Source organism: Carcharodon carcharias, chromosome 19 (assembly GCF_017639515.1).
Source record: "Carcharodon carcharias isolate sCarCar2 chromosome 19, sCarCar2.pri, whole genome shotgun sequence".
Lineage (NCBI taxonomy): Eukaryota > Metazoa > Chordata > Chondrichthyes > Lamniformes > Lamnidae > Carcharodon > Carcharodon carcharias.
Genome location: NC_054485.1, coordinates 13401400 through 13415653, shown reverse-complemented (window position 1 = coordinate 13415653; position 14254 = coordinate 13401400). Strand labels below are relative to the sequence as shown.

The window sequence follows — 14254 nt, the reverse complement described above, 5'->3', positions numbered from 1 at the left end:
GGGCATTAGTGAACCAGATGGATTTTTACAACAATCAACAATGGTTTCATGGTTATCATTAGACTTTTAATTCCAGGTTTTTATTGAATTCAAATTCCATCATCTGCCGTGACAGGATTCAAACACCAGAGCATTACCCTGGGTCTCTGGATTACTAGTCCAGCAACAATACCACTATGACATTGCCTCCCCTTGCCTTGAATAAATTCAATGAATAAATTTAGAGTGATAATACAGTAGTTGCAAATAGTTTCATGAAGAAAGGAAAGACCTCTTTCCAAAAACCAGACACTGATGCAAACCAGTATATATTGGTGCCAGTCCACAGCCTGGATAAATAGCGAGAGTTGGCAACAGGAAGGGCATCTGATAGCAAAACCAGCCACCCAATCCAAAAATCGTGGTTAATGTAAATTGAGAAGGGTGATCAACCAGGGTAGTGGTGATCCAATGTAACATGGGAACGGCCAAAAAAGACAAGAGAGAGAAAGGACCCAATTCTAATAACTAAGAAGGTCAATAACAATGGAGCATAGATTTAAAATAATTGGTAAAAGGAATATTGCAAACTGAAGAGGTTTTTTTCATCCAGTGGGTGTTGGGGATCTGAAACACTGCCTGCAAGGTGGTAGAGACAGAAACCTCGATCATATATTTTTTTTAACTCTTGGATTTGCACTTGAGGTGCTGCAACCTTCAGGGCTCCAGACTAAGAGCTGGAAGGCAGGATTAGGCTGGATAGAAATACAAACAGAAAGTATCAGAAAAACTCAACCCATCTGGCAGTGTCTGTGGCAATGTGGGAGATCCGTGGAGATTGTTCTCAGGACAAAACATGTCTCCAGGTGAGTGCATATTCTTAACCAAGACAAAGTTTCCATCATTGCATAAGCTCATGGTACTGGTTCTCTATTGTGCATTTAATTGATTTTTAATTTTAGGGAAATGTAATTTAAAAATAGTTACAGCACAAACAGTCCATTTGGCCCATTTATTAACAGAATTAACTATTGAGTCCAATATGACATTTCATCTCAAGAACTGAGGAAGTGGCAGATGAGATTTGAAACATTAACTCTGTTTCTCTCTCCACAGATGCTGCCAGAACTGCTGAGTTTTTCCAGCAATTACCATTCGTACTTCAGGTCTCCAGCATCTGCTGTTATTTGTTCTTATATTAGGCTGGATCACTGCTTTTTGGTTGGCATGGACACAAAGGGCCAAATGGCCTCGCTCTGTGCCATAAATCAATGTTTCTATGGTTTTCAGCTTCCCCTTAAATGCATCTGTGTTATTCACCTCAACTACTCCCTGCGGTAGCAACTTCCACATTGCAACCATTCTCTGGGTAAAGTTGCTTCTAAATTCCCTATTGGATGGAGCTGTGACTATTTCATATTTATTGCCTTTAGTTGTAGTTTCATCTGCAAATGGAAACAGAGCAGCTCAACCATCTACAGTACGTGTGTTTGTACTTGTCACACATTTTCAGACTGTGCAAAACCTTCTATTCTTTCTTTCAAATGGTCCTTAATACCTACCTCTGATCAAGTTTCTGGCCTATAATCCTATAACGCATTATGTGGCTCAATGCCAAATTTTGCTTCTATGAATCGCCTTAGGATGCTTTATTATGCTAAAGGTTATATATAAATGTAAGTTGTTATTCTTTTCACCCTCATGTGCTTTTCCAGCTTCCCTTTAAATGTACCCCTGATATTTGCCTTACCTTGACGTAGGGAGTTCCACATTTCTCTAGGTAGAGAAATTTCTTCTGAATTCCCTACTGGATTTATTAATGACTATTTTAGATTTATGGCTCCTAGTTCTAGTCTCGCCCGCAGTATAAACAAAAGAATGTCACCAGCTAAGTATTCAGATAACACAGCAATTGGAAATTATCCCTTCAGGTACTAGACCTGTTGACCAGGACTGGGATTTCCAATTTTCATGTGCTATTTTAGCAATGGCTTTATTGAATTCTGCAAAGATCACCGTAAGTTTATTGGCTTTAAGTATGACCTATAACACATTGGGGGTTTTTAATATAAAAAAATTCTTTGCGAGGTTTCGTGATCTTGGGACTTAAAACAAATTTCTAAAATTAAAATTTGGGGGGGGTTATTACTGACGTATCAAAATTACATCAGCGAATACAAATTGCCGCTGATTTCAGGCAACTTAGTTGCAGAAGCGGTTGTACATATCGAGAATAATTGCCTTTAAAGAGCGATTTCCAGCATATAAAAACATGACAATGCTAATTATGAATGTGAAAGATAGTCAATAACTGTGGTCATCTTTGGTGACCGGGTTGTGGAACCGGTTTGATAAATAACCATGTGACGCTCTTTTCAAACTCCAGAAACTGGGTGGAGCGCTATCTGTATCAGGTAGGGGTTAGGACTCGGGATCAAAGAACATTTGGGACGACACTTTGCTTCTTCCGTATACTAACTCGGTGCGTTAGCGTTAACTTCCCTCTATCCAGCCGTTTTATTAAAAAAAAAGGAACCAAACAGGACGATGTCCGAGTTTAATTTTTTTTAGTTTCTTTCTCCCACTAGGAACTGGCTGGGAAACAGCGCCGGAGATGCCGGGTTCGTCCCCAGAGGAAGACGGGGCCGCTTCGAAGAATAAGCCTGATAACACCGCTTTCACCCAGCAGAGACTGCCGGCTTGGCAGCCCTTCCTATCCGCGGGCTATGTCCTTCCCGCATTCTTCCTGCTGGGCTTGATATTTATTGCGATCGGCCTCGGATTGTACTTTACCTCCAACAATGTCACCGAGTTCGAGGTGAGTGCAATTGGTGGCCGTATTGTCACCTATCTCTCCTCTCCCAGTATCTCGCTTATTCAAAACAATTGTGAAATGTCTACGTGACTCTCTATTTCCTTTCTAACAAGTTATCCAACTAGTTACTAAAGTTGCATCAACTTATGTAATATACCGAACGTGTATTCCATCAATTTTTAACTCTTACTTTCTTACTTAGTAACCTGAGCTTAGTTAATGGCAGATGGGGAGTGGGAAGCCTCAATATTTTTTCTCCAGTATGGACCCCAATGCTATGCAAAGTGTTGGTCTTATTTTTCAGGTTTTATATGGGTTATCATTGTCTCATGGATTTTATTACAATCTCCATCAGAGACACGTTAACATGTAAAGAGAAAATTGAACACCCAGTGATTAACTGAAAGAACAACACCACAAGATTTCACACTTTAAACAAAAACAAACTTTACTGTCTATTTTTTTTTTAAAAAAAGTTAAAGTGAGCACTAAGATAAAGGCAAAATACTGCGGATGCTAGAAATCTGAAACAAAAACGAAAAATGCTGTAAAAACTCAGCAGGTCTGACAGCATCTTGTGGAGAGAAAGACAGAGCTAACATTTCGAGTCCGTCTGACTCTTCTTCAGAGCTGAAGGGAAGTAGAAATTAGTTGAAATATACACTGTTTAAGGGGGGCAGAACAGGTCAAGCTGGATAGAAGGCCAGCGATAGGTGGAGGCAAAGGAGAGATTGTGAAAGATGTCATAAACAAAAGGTCAAAGAGCTGTTCATAGTGGTGGTTCTGGCTAAATGAGGTGCTAATGGTGACAGTAAGAGTGGAAAGCGGAATGTGATCATGGCAAGACTAGGGTAAGCACTCTGGAAAGAGACAGATGGCCCTAATGGGGGGAGGTGGGGGGGGAGGGAGAGGGGACGGTGGTGGGACAAAAAAGATCAAAAAAGCTAGAAGCTGGGGATAAAACAATGAATAAAATGGAAATAAATTTAAGTGAAAAACCTGATTGAGAAACATTATCTACATTTGAAATTTCCAATCCCCAAACTAAAAAGTTATATTTCTAAAACATATGAATTAGGAAATTAGACATTTCCAACACTGTCATATTTTATACCTGTTTTGATTAAAACTTAGAATTCCAATAATTTTAGTGAGATGCTTATTAATTTGAGGTACTGCCTTTAAAGTCCTGACAACCTATACACCCTTCAATTCCTTCTGCTCTTTGCAGCAGTGAGCAGAATTTCTTTCAGAGTAAAATTATTAATGTTTTACTTTGGAAACAAATTTCCAATATATATAAATGATTTTGAGCCCCATTGCACTTCAGGTGTCATCTTTCGTATAAAATGGCAGCTGATCGCAACTGATCAATTTTCTTTTTCAAAAAGTCTCCACGTGTATGTCATTAACAATTTGTTCGAAGTTCCAACAACTCAAGTGCGCAGTGAAACTGACGAAGGGAACATCGTCATTTGGTAAGAGGCGGAACAAGACCCACACTCTTTGCCGGCGACGTGGGCCTAAAGCATTTCACCTGCAGAAATCGACCTGCGGTAGATGTGCCTACCCTGCCAAGAGAAAGAGGGAAGTATAATTGTAGTGCTAAGGACAAAAGGAGAAACACAACTGGTACAGGCCATTTGAGGTACCTGAAGGTGGTGAATCGCCAATTCAGGAATGGGTTCCGCGAAGGGACCATCCTGAAGCCCAAACATTCCACAATGGCTTTCTCCAGCACTGCACAAACTACCAGTGCATCTACACAACAAATAAAGCTATGATTCAGATTTTTTTCTTTAAAAAAGCCAAGAATTAGCCTGTACGTGGCCACTGGATTTGTTTGAATCATTTATCCACAAGGAGTACCTGATCAGTGACCTTAATTGAAAACCCAGGTTCATAGTGAGACTTTGCAACCATAATTCACTTCCAGTGAGTAATGTCACAGGGGAGCAGCCAGCATAAGCAAACTATGTATATTTAGTTTGTAGCTGGAATATGGACATCCAAACTCATGTACTTTGTACACAACATCAACATTTCTCTACTTTATTGTGAGCTTGCATAATATACTGAGATGCGTGGTTTGATTCTGCACTGGTGACTTTCTTGCTTGACAAGTTTTTGTAATGTGCAGTAATAATACAACTTGTTACTCCCCTTGCTGGTGGGGCAATCCTAACTTTATAATCCGCACTGGATTTCTACTTCATAACTTATTTCTCGTCACTTGATATCTTAACTCTGATCTGACTTTAATCTTCCCTGTGAAGATAAACGGGCTGGCTTTTCCCGTGATACTCTGGGTAAGCACTATGTAACACAATAGTTAGTGAATCATAGAGAGCAGAAAGATCTCTAGTTTGGTCATTGGTCTGTATTGAATTCATTAATCATTAGTCCCAGCCAAGGTTGTAGAGTGTTGCAGTAGTCCTCACATTTCTCTGGATTGTAAGCTTGGAGACAAAGAAATAAGTTTTGGTTCACGCTCCAGATTGTTATCTATTGTTATATGGATGGAGAAAAAAAATTGAGCTCTGTTGCAGTGCACACCATGAATTAATAGCCTGTCAAAATTTATTGTCTTCAAACCTCCATAAACCAGAGCTTATCAAAAACTCTGCTGCCCAAATTCTGACCTCCGCCAAGTCCCAATCACTTATCATCCCAGTTCGCACTGACGTACATTGGCTCCTGGTCCACCAATGTCTTGACTTATCAAAAAAAAAAATCACTCTCATGTGTTCAGGTATCTCCACTCCCTGGGCAGGATTTTCCAGTGGCGGGTACAGCTGGTCAGGAACGTCTGGAAATCAGTGGATTTTGGCTGGGTGGCCAAATCTCCAGTGGCAGTCCTGCCATGACGGGGCCAGAAAAATCCCGGCCCCTGTCTCTGCAATCTCCTCCAGTCCACATCCCTGCTGGAACTCTGTGCTCTTTCATTTCAGGCGTCTTGTGCAACCCCACCCCCCCCAACCCCTGTCTTTCACCTTCTTTCCTCAAAACTCTCCACCTCTTTCTCCTTCAAGATACTCCTTAGCATCTACCTCTTTGGCAAAGCTATTAGTCAATTGTCTGATATCTCTTTCTTTGGCTTGTTGTCAATTTTAGCCTGATTATGCTCCCAAGAAGTATCTTGAGGCATTTTACTATTTGGAGTGACATTAAAGCAAATCGTCTCTGTTCATGTTGTGGCTAGAAGGGAGGAATGCAAAACAGAGCCTAAGATTCTAGATTTGGGTAAGGCTAACTTCAGTGCAATGAGACAAGGACTCTTCACAGTAAACTGGGAAAATATTTTATAGGTGAATGGACAGAAGGTCAATTGGTAGTGTTCAAAAAAAGCATTTAATGTGATACAGAACCAGTATATATCCCTCAGGCAAGAAAGCTACTTGCCAAAAAAAAGCCATTACTGGAGAGATATTAGACAAGATAAAACTAAAAGAAAAGGTAAACAAAAATGCAAAAAGAAATGCAAATTGTAGCAAATGGGAAGGATACAAAGAACAGCAGAGGGTGACAAAGATGGTATGAGCTACATAAGAGTGTGAAAAGAAACTTGCAAGGGGTAGAATCACAGAATTGTTACAGTGCAGAAGGAGGCCATTCAGCCCATTGTGCCTGCACCAGCTCTCCAAATGAGCACTTCATCTAGTGCCACTCTCCCACCTTCTCCCTGTAACCCTGCTCATTCTTCCTTTTCAGATAACTGTTTAATTCCCTTTTGAATGCTTCAATTGAACCTGCCTCCACCTCACACTCAGGCTGTGCATCCCAGACCTTAACCACTTGGTGTGTGAAAATGTTTTTCGCATGTCGCTTTTGCTTCTACTTTATTAGAGGGAAACAGAAACAGAAAGTTGAGCTAGCTATGTAGGCATATCAAAATCAACACAAAATATCCAATATATTGGGATAAAGTGAGTTGTCAGGAGCAATGTGAACCCCATTGAAATTGATAAGTGATATTGTCATTGAAATGGCAGATATGCTGCATAATTACTTTTGCACCAGTATTTGTAGTTAAGGAAGAAGTGAGCATGCTGGAAGTACAAAGGAAACTAATATTGAATCAGGCACAGTGGCTCGCCAAAATTAATGTAAGTAATGGAAAAAAAAATGACAGGGTCACTTGGTAGGCCAAACCTTGAGTATTACTGAAAAAAAAGAGACATGAGGTCGAAGCTTTTCACTTTGCACTCACCAGGACAGATGCAAGAATGCCAAATTTCAAAGGGAACAACAATTTATATTGCATGAGAAAAGAGTTCCGATCGGTCAAGACGTTGCAGTGGAGAAAATACCAGGGAATTATTTTTCCTGTGCTTTTTGTTTAATTCAAAAAAGGTGCAATAAGACCATAAGACATAGGAGCAGAAATTAGGCTGTTCGGCCCATCGAGTCTGCTCCACCATTCAATCATGGCTGATGTTTCTCAACCCCATTCTCCTGCCTTCTCCCCGTAACCTTTGATCCCCTTACCAATCAAGAACCTATCTATCTCGGTCTTAAATACGCTCAATGACCTGGCCTCCACAGCCTTCTCTGGCAATGAATTCCATAGATTCACCACTCTCTGGCTAAAGAAGTTTCTCCTCATCTCTTTTCTAAAAGGTCTTCCCTTTACTCTGAGGCTGTTCCCTCGGGTCCTAGTCTCTCCTCCTAATGGAAATACCTTCCCCACATCTACTCTATCCAGGCCTTTCAGTATTCTGTCAGTTTCAGTCAGATCCCCCTCATCCTTCTAAACTCCATCGAGTATAGACCCAGAGTCCTCAAACATTCCTCATATGTTAAGCCTTTCATTCCTGGGATCATCCTCGTGAACCTCCTTTGGACCCTCTCCAGGGCCAGCACATCCTTCCTGAGATACGGGGCCCAAAATTGCTCACAATATTCTAAATGTGGTCTGACCAGAGCCTTATAAAGCCTCAGCAGCACATCCCTGCTTTTATATTCTAGTCCTCTCAAAATAAATGCCAACATTGCATTTGCCTTCCTAACTACCGACTCAACCTGCAAGTTAACCTTAAGAGAATCCTGGACTAGGACTCCCAAGTCCCTTTGCACTCCAGACTTCTGAATTCTCCCCCCATTTAGAAAATAGTCTATGCCTCTATTCTTCCTACCAAAGTGCATGACCTCGCACTTCCCCACATTGTATTCCATCTGCCACTTCTTTGCCCTTTCTCCTAACCTGTCCGAATCCTTCTGCAGCCTCCCCGCCTCCTCAATACTATCTGTCCCTCCACTTATCTTTATATCATCTGCAAACTTAGCCAGGATGCCCTCAGTTCCTTCATCTAGATCATTAATGTATAAAGTGAAAAGTTGTGGTCCCAAAACTGACCCCTGCGGAACTCCACTAGTTACTGGCCGCCATCCTGAGAAGGACCCCCTTATCCCCGCTCTCTGCCTCCTGCCAGTTGGCCAATCTTCTATCCATACTAGTACCTTGCCTCTAGCACCATGGGTTCTTATCTTACTGAGCAGCCTCCTGTGCGGCACCTTGTCAAAGGCCTTCTGGAAGTCCAAGTAGATAACATCCATTGGCTCTCCTTTGTCTAACCTACTCATTACCTCCTCAAAGAATTCTAACAGATTTGTCAGGCATGACCTCCCCTTGATGAAACCATGCTGACTTTGCCCTATTTTACAATGCATTTCCAAGTGTTCTGAAATCTCTTCCTTAATAATGGACTCTAAAATCTTACCAACGACCGAGGTCAGGCTAATCGGCCTGTAATTTCCCATCTTTTGCCTCACTCCGTTCTTAAACAGGGGGGTTACATTAGCGATTTTCTAGTCCTCTGGGACCCTCCCTGACTCCAGTGATTCCTGAAAGATCACCACTACCACCTCCACTATCTCTTCAGCTATCTCTTTCAGAACTCTGGGGTGTAATCCATCTGTTCCAGGTGATTTATCCACCTTCAGACCTTTCAGTTTTCCTAGCACCTTCTCCTTGGTAATGGCCACCATACTCACCTCTGCCCCACGACTCTCTTGAACTTTGGGGATGTTACTCGTGTCTTGCACCGTGAAGACTGACGCAAAGTACCTATTCTGTTCCTCCACCATATCTTTGTTTCCCACTACTACTTCTCCAGCGTCGTTTTCCAGCGGCCCAATGTCCACTTTTGCCTCTCTCTTACCCTTTATATATCTAAAAAAACTCTTCTTTTATATTACTGGCTAGTTTACCCTCATGTTTAATCTTCTCCCTCCTTATTTCTTTTTTAGCTGTCCTCTGTTGGTCTTTGTAGGCTTCCCAATCCCCTGGTTTCCCACTGCTCTTCATCACATTGTATGCTTTCTCTTTAGCTTTTATGCTGTCCCTGACTTCCCTTGTCAGCCATGGTTGCCTCATCCTCCCTTTAGTATGCTTCTTCTTCCTAGGGATGAATTTTTCCCATGTCTCCCAAATTACTCCCAGAAACTCCTGCCATTGCTGTTCCACTGTCTTTCCTGCTAGGTTCATCTCCCAGTCAATTCTGGCCAGCTCCTCCCTCATACCTCTGTAGTTGCCTTTATTCAACTGTAATACCGTTACATCTGATTCCAGCTTTTTCCTCTCAAATTGCAGGGTAAATTCTATCACATTATGGTCACTTCCTCCTAAGGGTTCCTTTACCTTAAGCTCCCTTATCAAATCTGCCTCATTACACATCACTAAATCTAGAATTGCCTGTTCCCTAGTGGGCTCCACCACAAGCTGCTCCAAAAAGCCATCTCGTAGACATTCCACAAATTCCTTTTCTTGGGATCCACTACCAACCTGATTTTCACAGTCTACCTGCATATTGAAATCCCCCAAGATCACTGTAGCCTTGTCTTTCTTACACGCCTTTTCTATCTCCTGGTGTATCCTGACTACTGTTCAGAGGCCTGTACATAACTCCCATTATGGTGTTTTTACCTTTGCGGTTCCTCAACTCTACCCACACAGATTCTACATCATCTGACCCTAGGTCATTTCTTGCTATCAATTTAATTTCATTTCTTACTAACAAAGCAACCCCACCCCCTCTGCCAACCTGCCTATCTTTTCGATAGGATGTATATCCTTGAATATTTAGCTCCCAGTCCTAATCCCCTTGCAGCCATGTCTCCGTTATGCCCACCACATCATACCTGCCAATTTCAATCTGCGCCACAAGCTCATTTACCTTATTTTGTATACTGCGTGCATTCAGATACAACACCTTCAGTCCTGTATTTCCCGTCCCCTTTCTCATTGTCGTCCCTTAATTTGATGTGCTTGAAGTTAGATTCCTAGCCCTTTCCAAACACACTGTCCTATTTTGTGTTCTGGAGACTTTAATAGCCTCTCCTGGGCTCTCCTTTCTTTTCAGTTTTTTCATAATCTTCCATGAAGTTAAATCCACCTCCCACACTCTAACCTGCTGCTTTGTTTCCCATTAGTCATACTTCTTGGAGTTTTACCCGTGCACACACACACACCCCCCCCCCCCCCCCTTCTAGTTTAAAGTCCTGTTGACCACCCTATTTACCCTTTTAGCTAGAACATTGGTCCCAGATCAGTTCAGGTGGAGACCATCCCAATGGTACAGATCCCTCCTGTTCCAATACTGATGCCAGTGCCCCACGAAATGGAACCCCTCTTTCCCGCACCACTCCTTTAGCCACGTGTTTACTTCTCTTATTCTCGCGTCCCTATGCCAATTTGCACGTGGCCCATCCCAACGGTACAGATCCCTCCTGTTCCAATACTGATGCCGGTGCCCCACGAAATGGAACCCCTCTTTCCCGCACCACTCCTTTAGCCACGTGTTTACTTCCCTTATTCTCGCTTCCCTATGCCAATTTGCACGTGGCTTGGGTAGTAATCTGGAGGTTATAACCCTTGAGGACCTGTTCTTTAATTTAGTTCCTAGTTCCTGATAATCCCCAAACAGGTCCTCTTTCCTAGTCTTACCTACGTTATTTGTCCCGATGTGGACCACAACAACTGGATCCTCCCCCTCCCTCTCCAATGTCTGGATATGTTCCTGTTTGCCTGCAGTGGACAGGTCCTGGCATATGCATACATGTGGTTTCTGATAAGTGAGCCGCATTGTGAACCCGATTGATGATCTTACTTTGGTTGTTAGTGTAATTCTTAGCACACTCACAAGTGCTGTCCAATCACTTCAGGGAGATAAGTCTCCAGTGCCAGATGGTTTCCATCCCAGGATTTTAAAGGAAGTAGGTGAGAACATTGCAGATGCCCAAACTATAATTTTCCAAAGTTATTTTGATTCAGGAAGTTTACTTTAGATTGGATAGTAGCATATGTCACTACTGTATTTAAAAATGGTGTTGTGAGGAAACCAGAGAACCAAAGACCAGATAGCCTAACATTTGTTTTCAGGAAATTACTAGACTCTATAATTAAGGATAGGCTGACTGAACACCTTGAAATTTTTCAGCTAACTGGAGAGAACCAGCATGGATTTGTAAAAGACAGGTCATTCCTGACAAACCTGATTGAATTTGTTTGAAGAGTTGACTAAAGTAGTGGACTGAGAATCTCTATGGACATTATTTAGTTGGACTTTGAGAAGGCAAGAGACTATAAGCTAAAGTTGAAGCCCATGGAATTGAAGGCAAATTATTGGCCTGGTTAGGAACTTAACTAAGTGTCTGGATACAGAGTAAGGATAATGGGCAATAACTATTATTAGCAGGATGTAACTACCATGTCCCATAAGGATCCATGTTAGGGCTTCAATAATTCATCATATTTGTTACTGACTTAAATGATGGCATAGAAAGCTACTTGTTCAAATTTGTCAGTGACACAAAGGTTGTAAGTAATGTAGATGGAAGCGTAACATTACAGATATTGATAGAATGAGTGAATGGGCAAAACTGTGACAAGTTAATTTCAACATAGGTCCAAAATGGATGAACTCACTTTTGCCTATCCTTTTAAATGGTGAAACAGTGAAAGTCCAAAGAGACCTAGGGATCTATGCTGCTTTTCTTGGTATATTAACAACTTAGAATTAAATGTAGGGGGTATGATTTAAAAACTTTACAGATGATACAAAAACTTGTTGTTTGGTTGATAGTGAGGAGGACAGCTGTAGACTGCAGGAAGATCTCAATTGATTGGTCAGGTCAGCAAAAAAAAAAACAACAAATGGCATTCAATCCTAGGAAATATGAGGTAATGCATTTGGGGAATATGAACAAGGGAGTAGACAATAAATGTTAGGATTTTGAGAAATGTAGAGAAACAGAGGGACCTTGGAGTACATACCCAGGGAAGGTAGCAGGATAGTCGATGAGGTGGCTAAGAAGGCATACAGGATAGTTCCTTTTTATTAGCTGAGGCATAGAATATAAGAGTGGGGAGGTCGTGCGAGAACTGTATGAAACACTAGTTAGGCCATAGCGAGAGTATTATGTACAATTATGGTCACCATATTGCAGGAAGGATGTGACAGCACTAGAAAGGATACAGAGAAGATTTATGAGGATGATGGCAGGACTGAAGAATTTTAGTTATGAAGAAAGATTGGATTGGCTGATTCTTTGGAATAGAGGAGGCTGAGAGGAGATTTAATTGATGTGCAAAGGCTTAGATAGAATGGATGGAATGCACCTATTACCTTTAGCTAAAAGGTCAATAACTAGGAAACCAGCTGGGAAAAATCCCATCACTGTCTCGGTGCTTGAGTTTTACTGTCAATATGTTGAGTGCCTTTGCATGATCTTTGACATTAAATCACAATGCAAATACAAGTTGTACCTAGACTGGAGGTCTTCAGTGTAGTTACTGGATGTTCAAAATGGAAAAGTGTTGGAGGTAGCAGTGCTAAAATCCTTGTCACTTAGAGCACAAAAGGGACCAGAAGATAATTTCTTATAAATGTCTCAAGTTAGAGAGACCACAAATATGATAGCTCACATGAGGATTTGCACACACATGAAGGAGTAAGGAAACTCCTTCATATCCACAATGGAAGACTAAACTAAAGCTGGTCTCTCGATGCAGGAAACCAAGTGTCAAAAATTTACTACATGCCCTTAATTCTTTGTGAGCAAATCTGATTCAGCTTTCAATAAATGGTCAGGGTCACATGGATTGTTTGCATATTGTCAAAATATTTTACATGAGAGCTTTTTTTTTTCCAGCTTGACTATACAGGCAACAACCCCAACAGTTCATGCTATAATTGCACCAGGAACAATACCACGAACTGCAAGTGCACAATATATTTCAAGGTGGACCAGGTGTTACCGGTAAGGACACTTGGAGTTTTGGCCAACAAATAGTTAAATACTTGGTTCAAGTTTAAACATTGCACCCTTTTTTGTTTTGGAGGTATCTCTAAATTCAAAGTATTTTCAAAAGGAATAAAATGGGAACCATATGAAACAAATGTATTTTATCGAATTCAATCCATCATTGCAACTAGGAAGTACAGATCCTTAGTGTTATGCCCAATAGTGACCTGGTAATTGTAATACGTCCATTTGGGAGCTACTATGAATCATACAAACCAAGAGGAACTTCAAGATGGACCCTTGTGTTAAACTTCTAACAACCATTTGGTGAAGGAGGAGACCAGAAGTCAATCTTTACTCAGTTTAGATTTATTCACTAAGTGTACTGTTCATCATCCTACATATCACCCCAGTGTCAGTAAGTGTCTCTTTATACTCTTTTGAGCACCAATAAAAATAAACTAATTAACAAATTATCAACTAACTGACAACCCCTTAAAGGGGAAATGTCCCTTTTATAATTTCTCAAATAAAACCAATAAACTAATGAGAGGGGGTGACAGCCCCTGGTGGGGCACTAACAAAAAAATCAAGATTTCAAAAGGAATCAAATCAAAATATCATTCCCGCGGTGATGATACACCCCAGCCCACATGACTCCCACTGGTCGCGGAAAGCCCCATACGTACCGATGGACACCACACGCTCCTTCTTCAGGGCCACCCGGCCGCAAACATAGCCACAATAGAGGGGGCAGATAGTCGGGTCAGATGACCTGCCTTAACCGCCCACTGTCTGGAATTATTAATTGACCATGCCCAGGAGCAGGCTTATGAGGAGGTCCTCCCCCGAACTATCCCTTTATATATGTTTAAATAATGAATGCCTTCCACCTGTTTATCCTTTCCCTTCATTAATACAATTAACACCTTGACCCTGGGTTAGCTGATCTAACCTGAATGGGCATTAGAGGTGATACATTTAGGTTCTATGCTTTGGATTTCAAGCTGGAAGATGCACACATTTTAGACATTGGATAAGGATAGAATTTGGCTCAATCATAATGTTCTCTCTCATTTCTCAACCACCAAATCAAACAGTCCAAAGATATTTTAGGGCAGATGGTGGTGTAGTGATAACGCCAATAGTAATTCAGAGACCCAGGTTAATGACCTGGGGACATGGGTTCAAATCTCAGTATGGCAGCTGGTGGAA

The 14254-nt window shown here is 41.4% G+C and overlaps 1 protein-coding gene and 1 pseudogene across 7 annotated transcripts in view; both read left to right on the top strand.

Annotated features, from left to right (window-relative positions):
- The first annotated feature begins 733 nt into the window (after positions 1-733).
- tmem30b (transmembrane protein 30B) overlaps positions 734-14254 on the top strand; it is a 44296-nt gene continuing 30775 nt past the window's right edge. For 3 of the 7 annotated variants that reach the window (XR_005946100.1, XM_041213503.1, XM_041213498.1), the window contains exons 1-3: positions 821-845; positions 2568-2797; positions 12947-13054. Coding sequence is in view for 6 of the 7 variants with exons in the window: in XM_041213503.1 (XP_041069437.1) it covers positions 836-845; positions 2568-2797; positions 12947-13054 (348 nt within the window). In the remaining variant the exon portion in view is untranslated. Of the gene's footprint in view, positions 846-2360; positions 2462-2550; positions 2798-12946; positions 13055-14254 lie in introns of those variants that run through there. The other 4 variants (XM_041213497.1, XM_041213502.1, XM_041213500.1 and 1 more) reach the window with 4 other exon arrangements.
- On the top strand, positions 4197-4578 carry LOC121291678 (annotated as a pseudogene).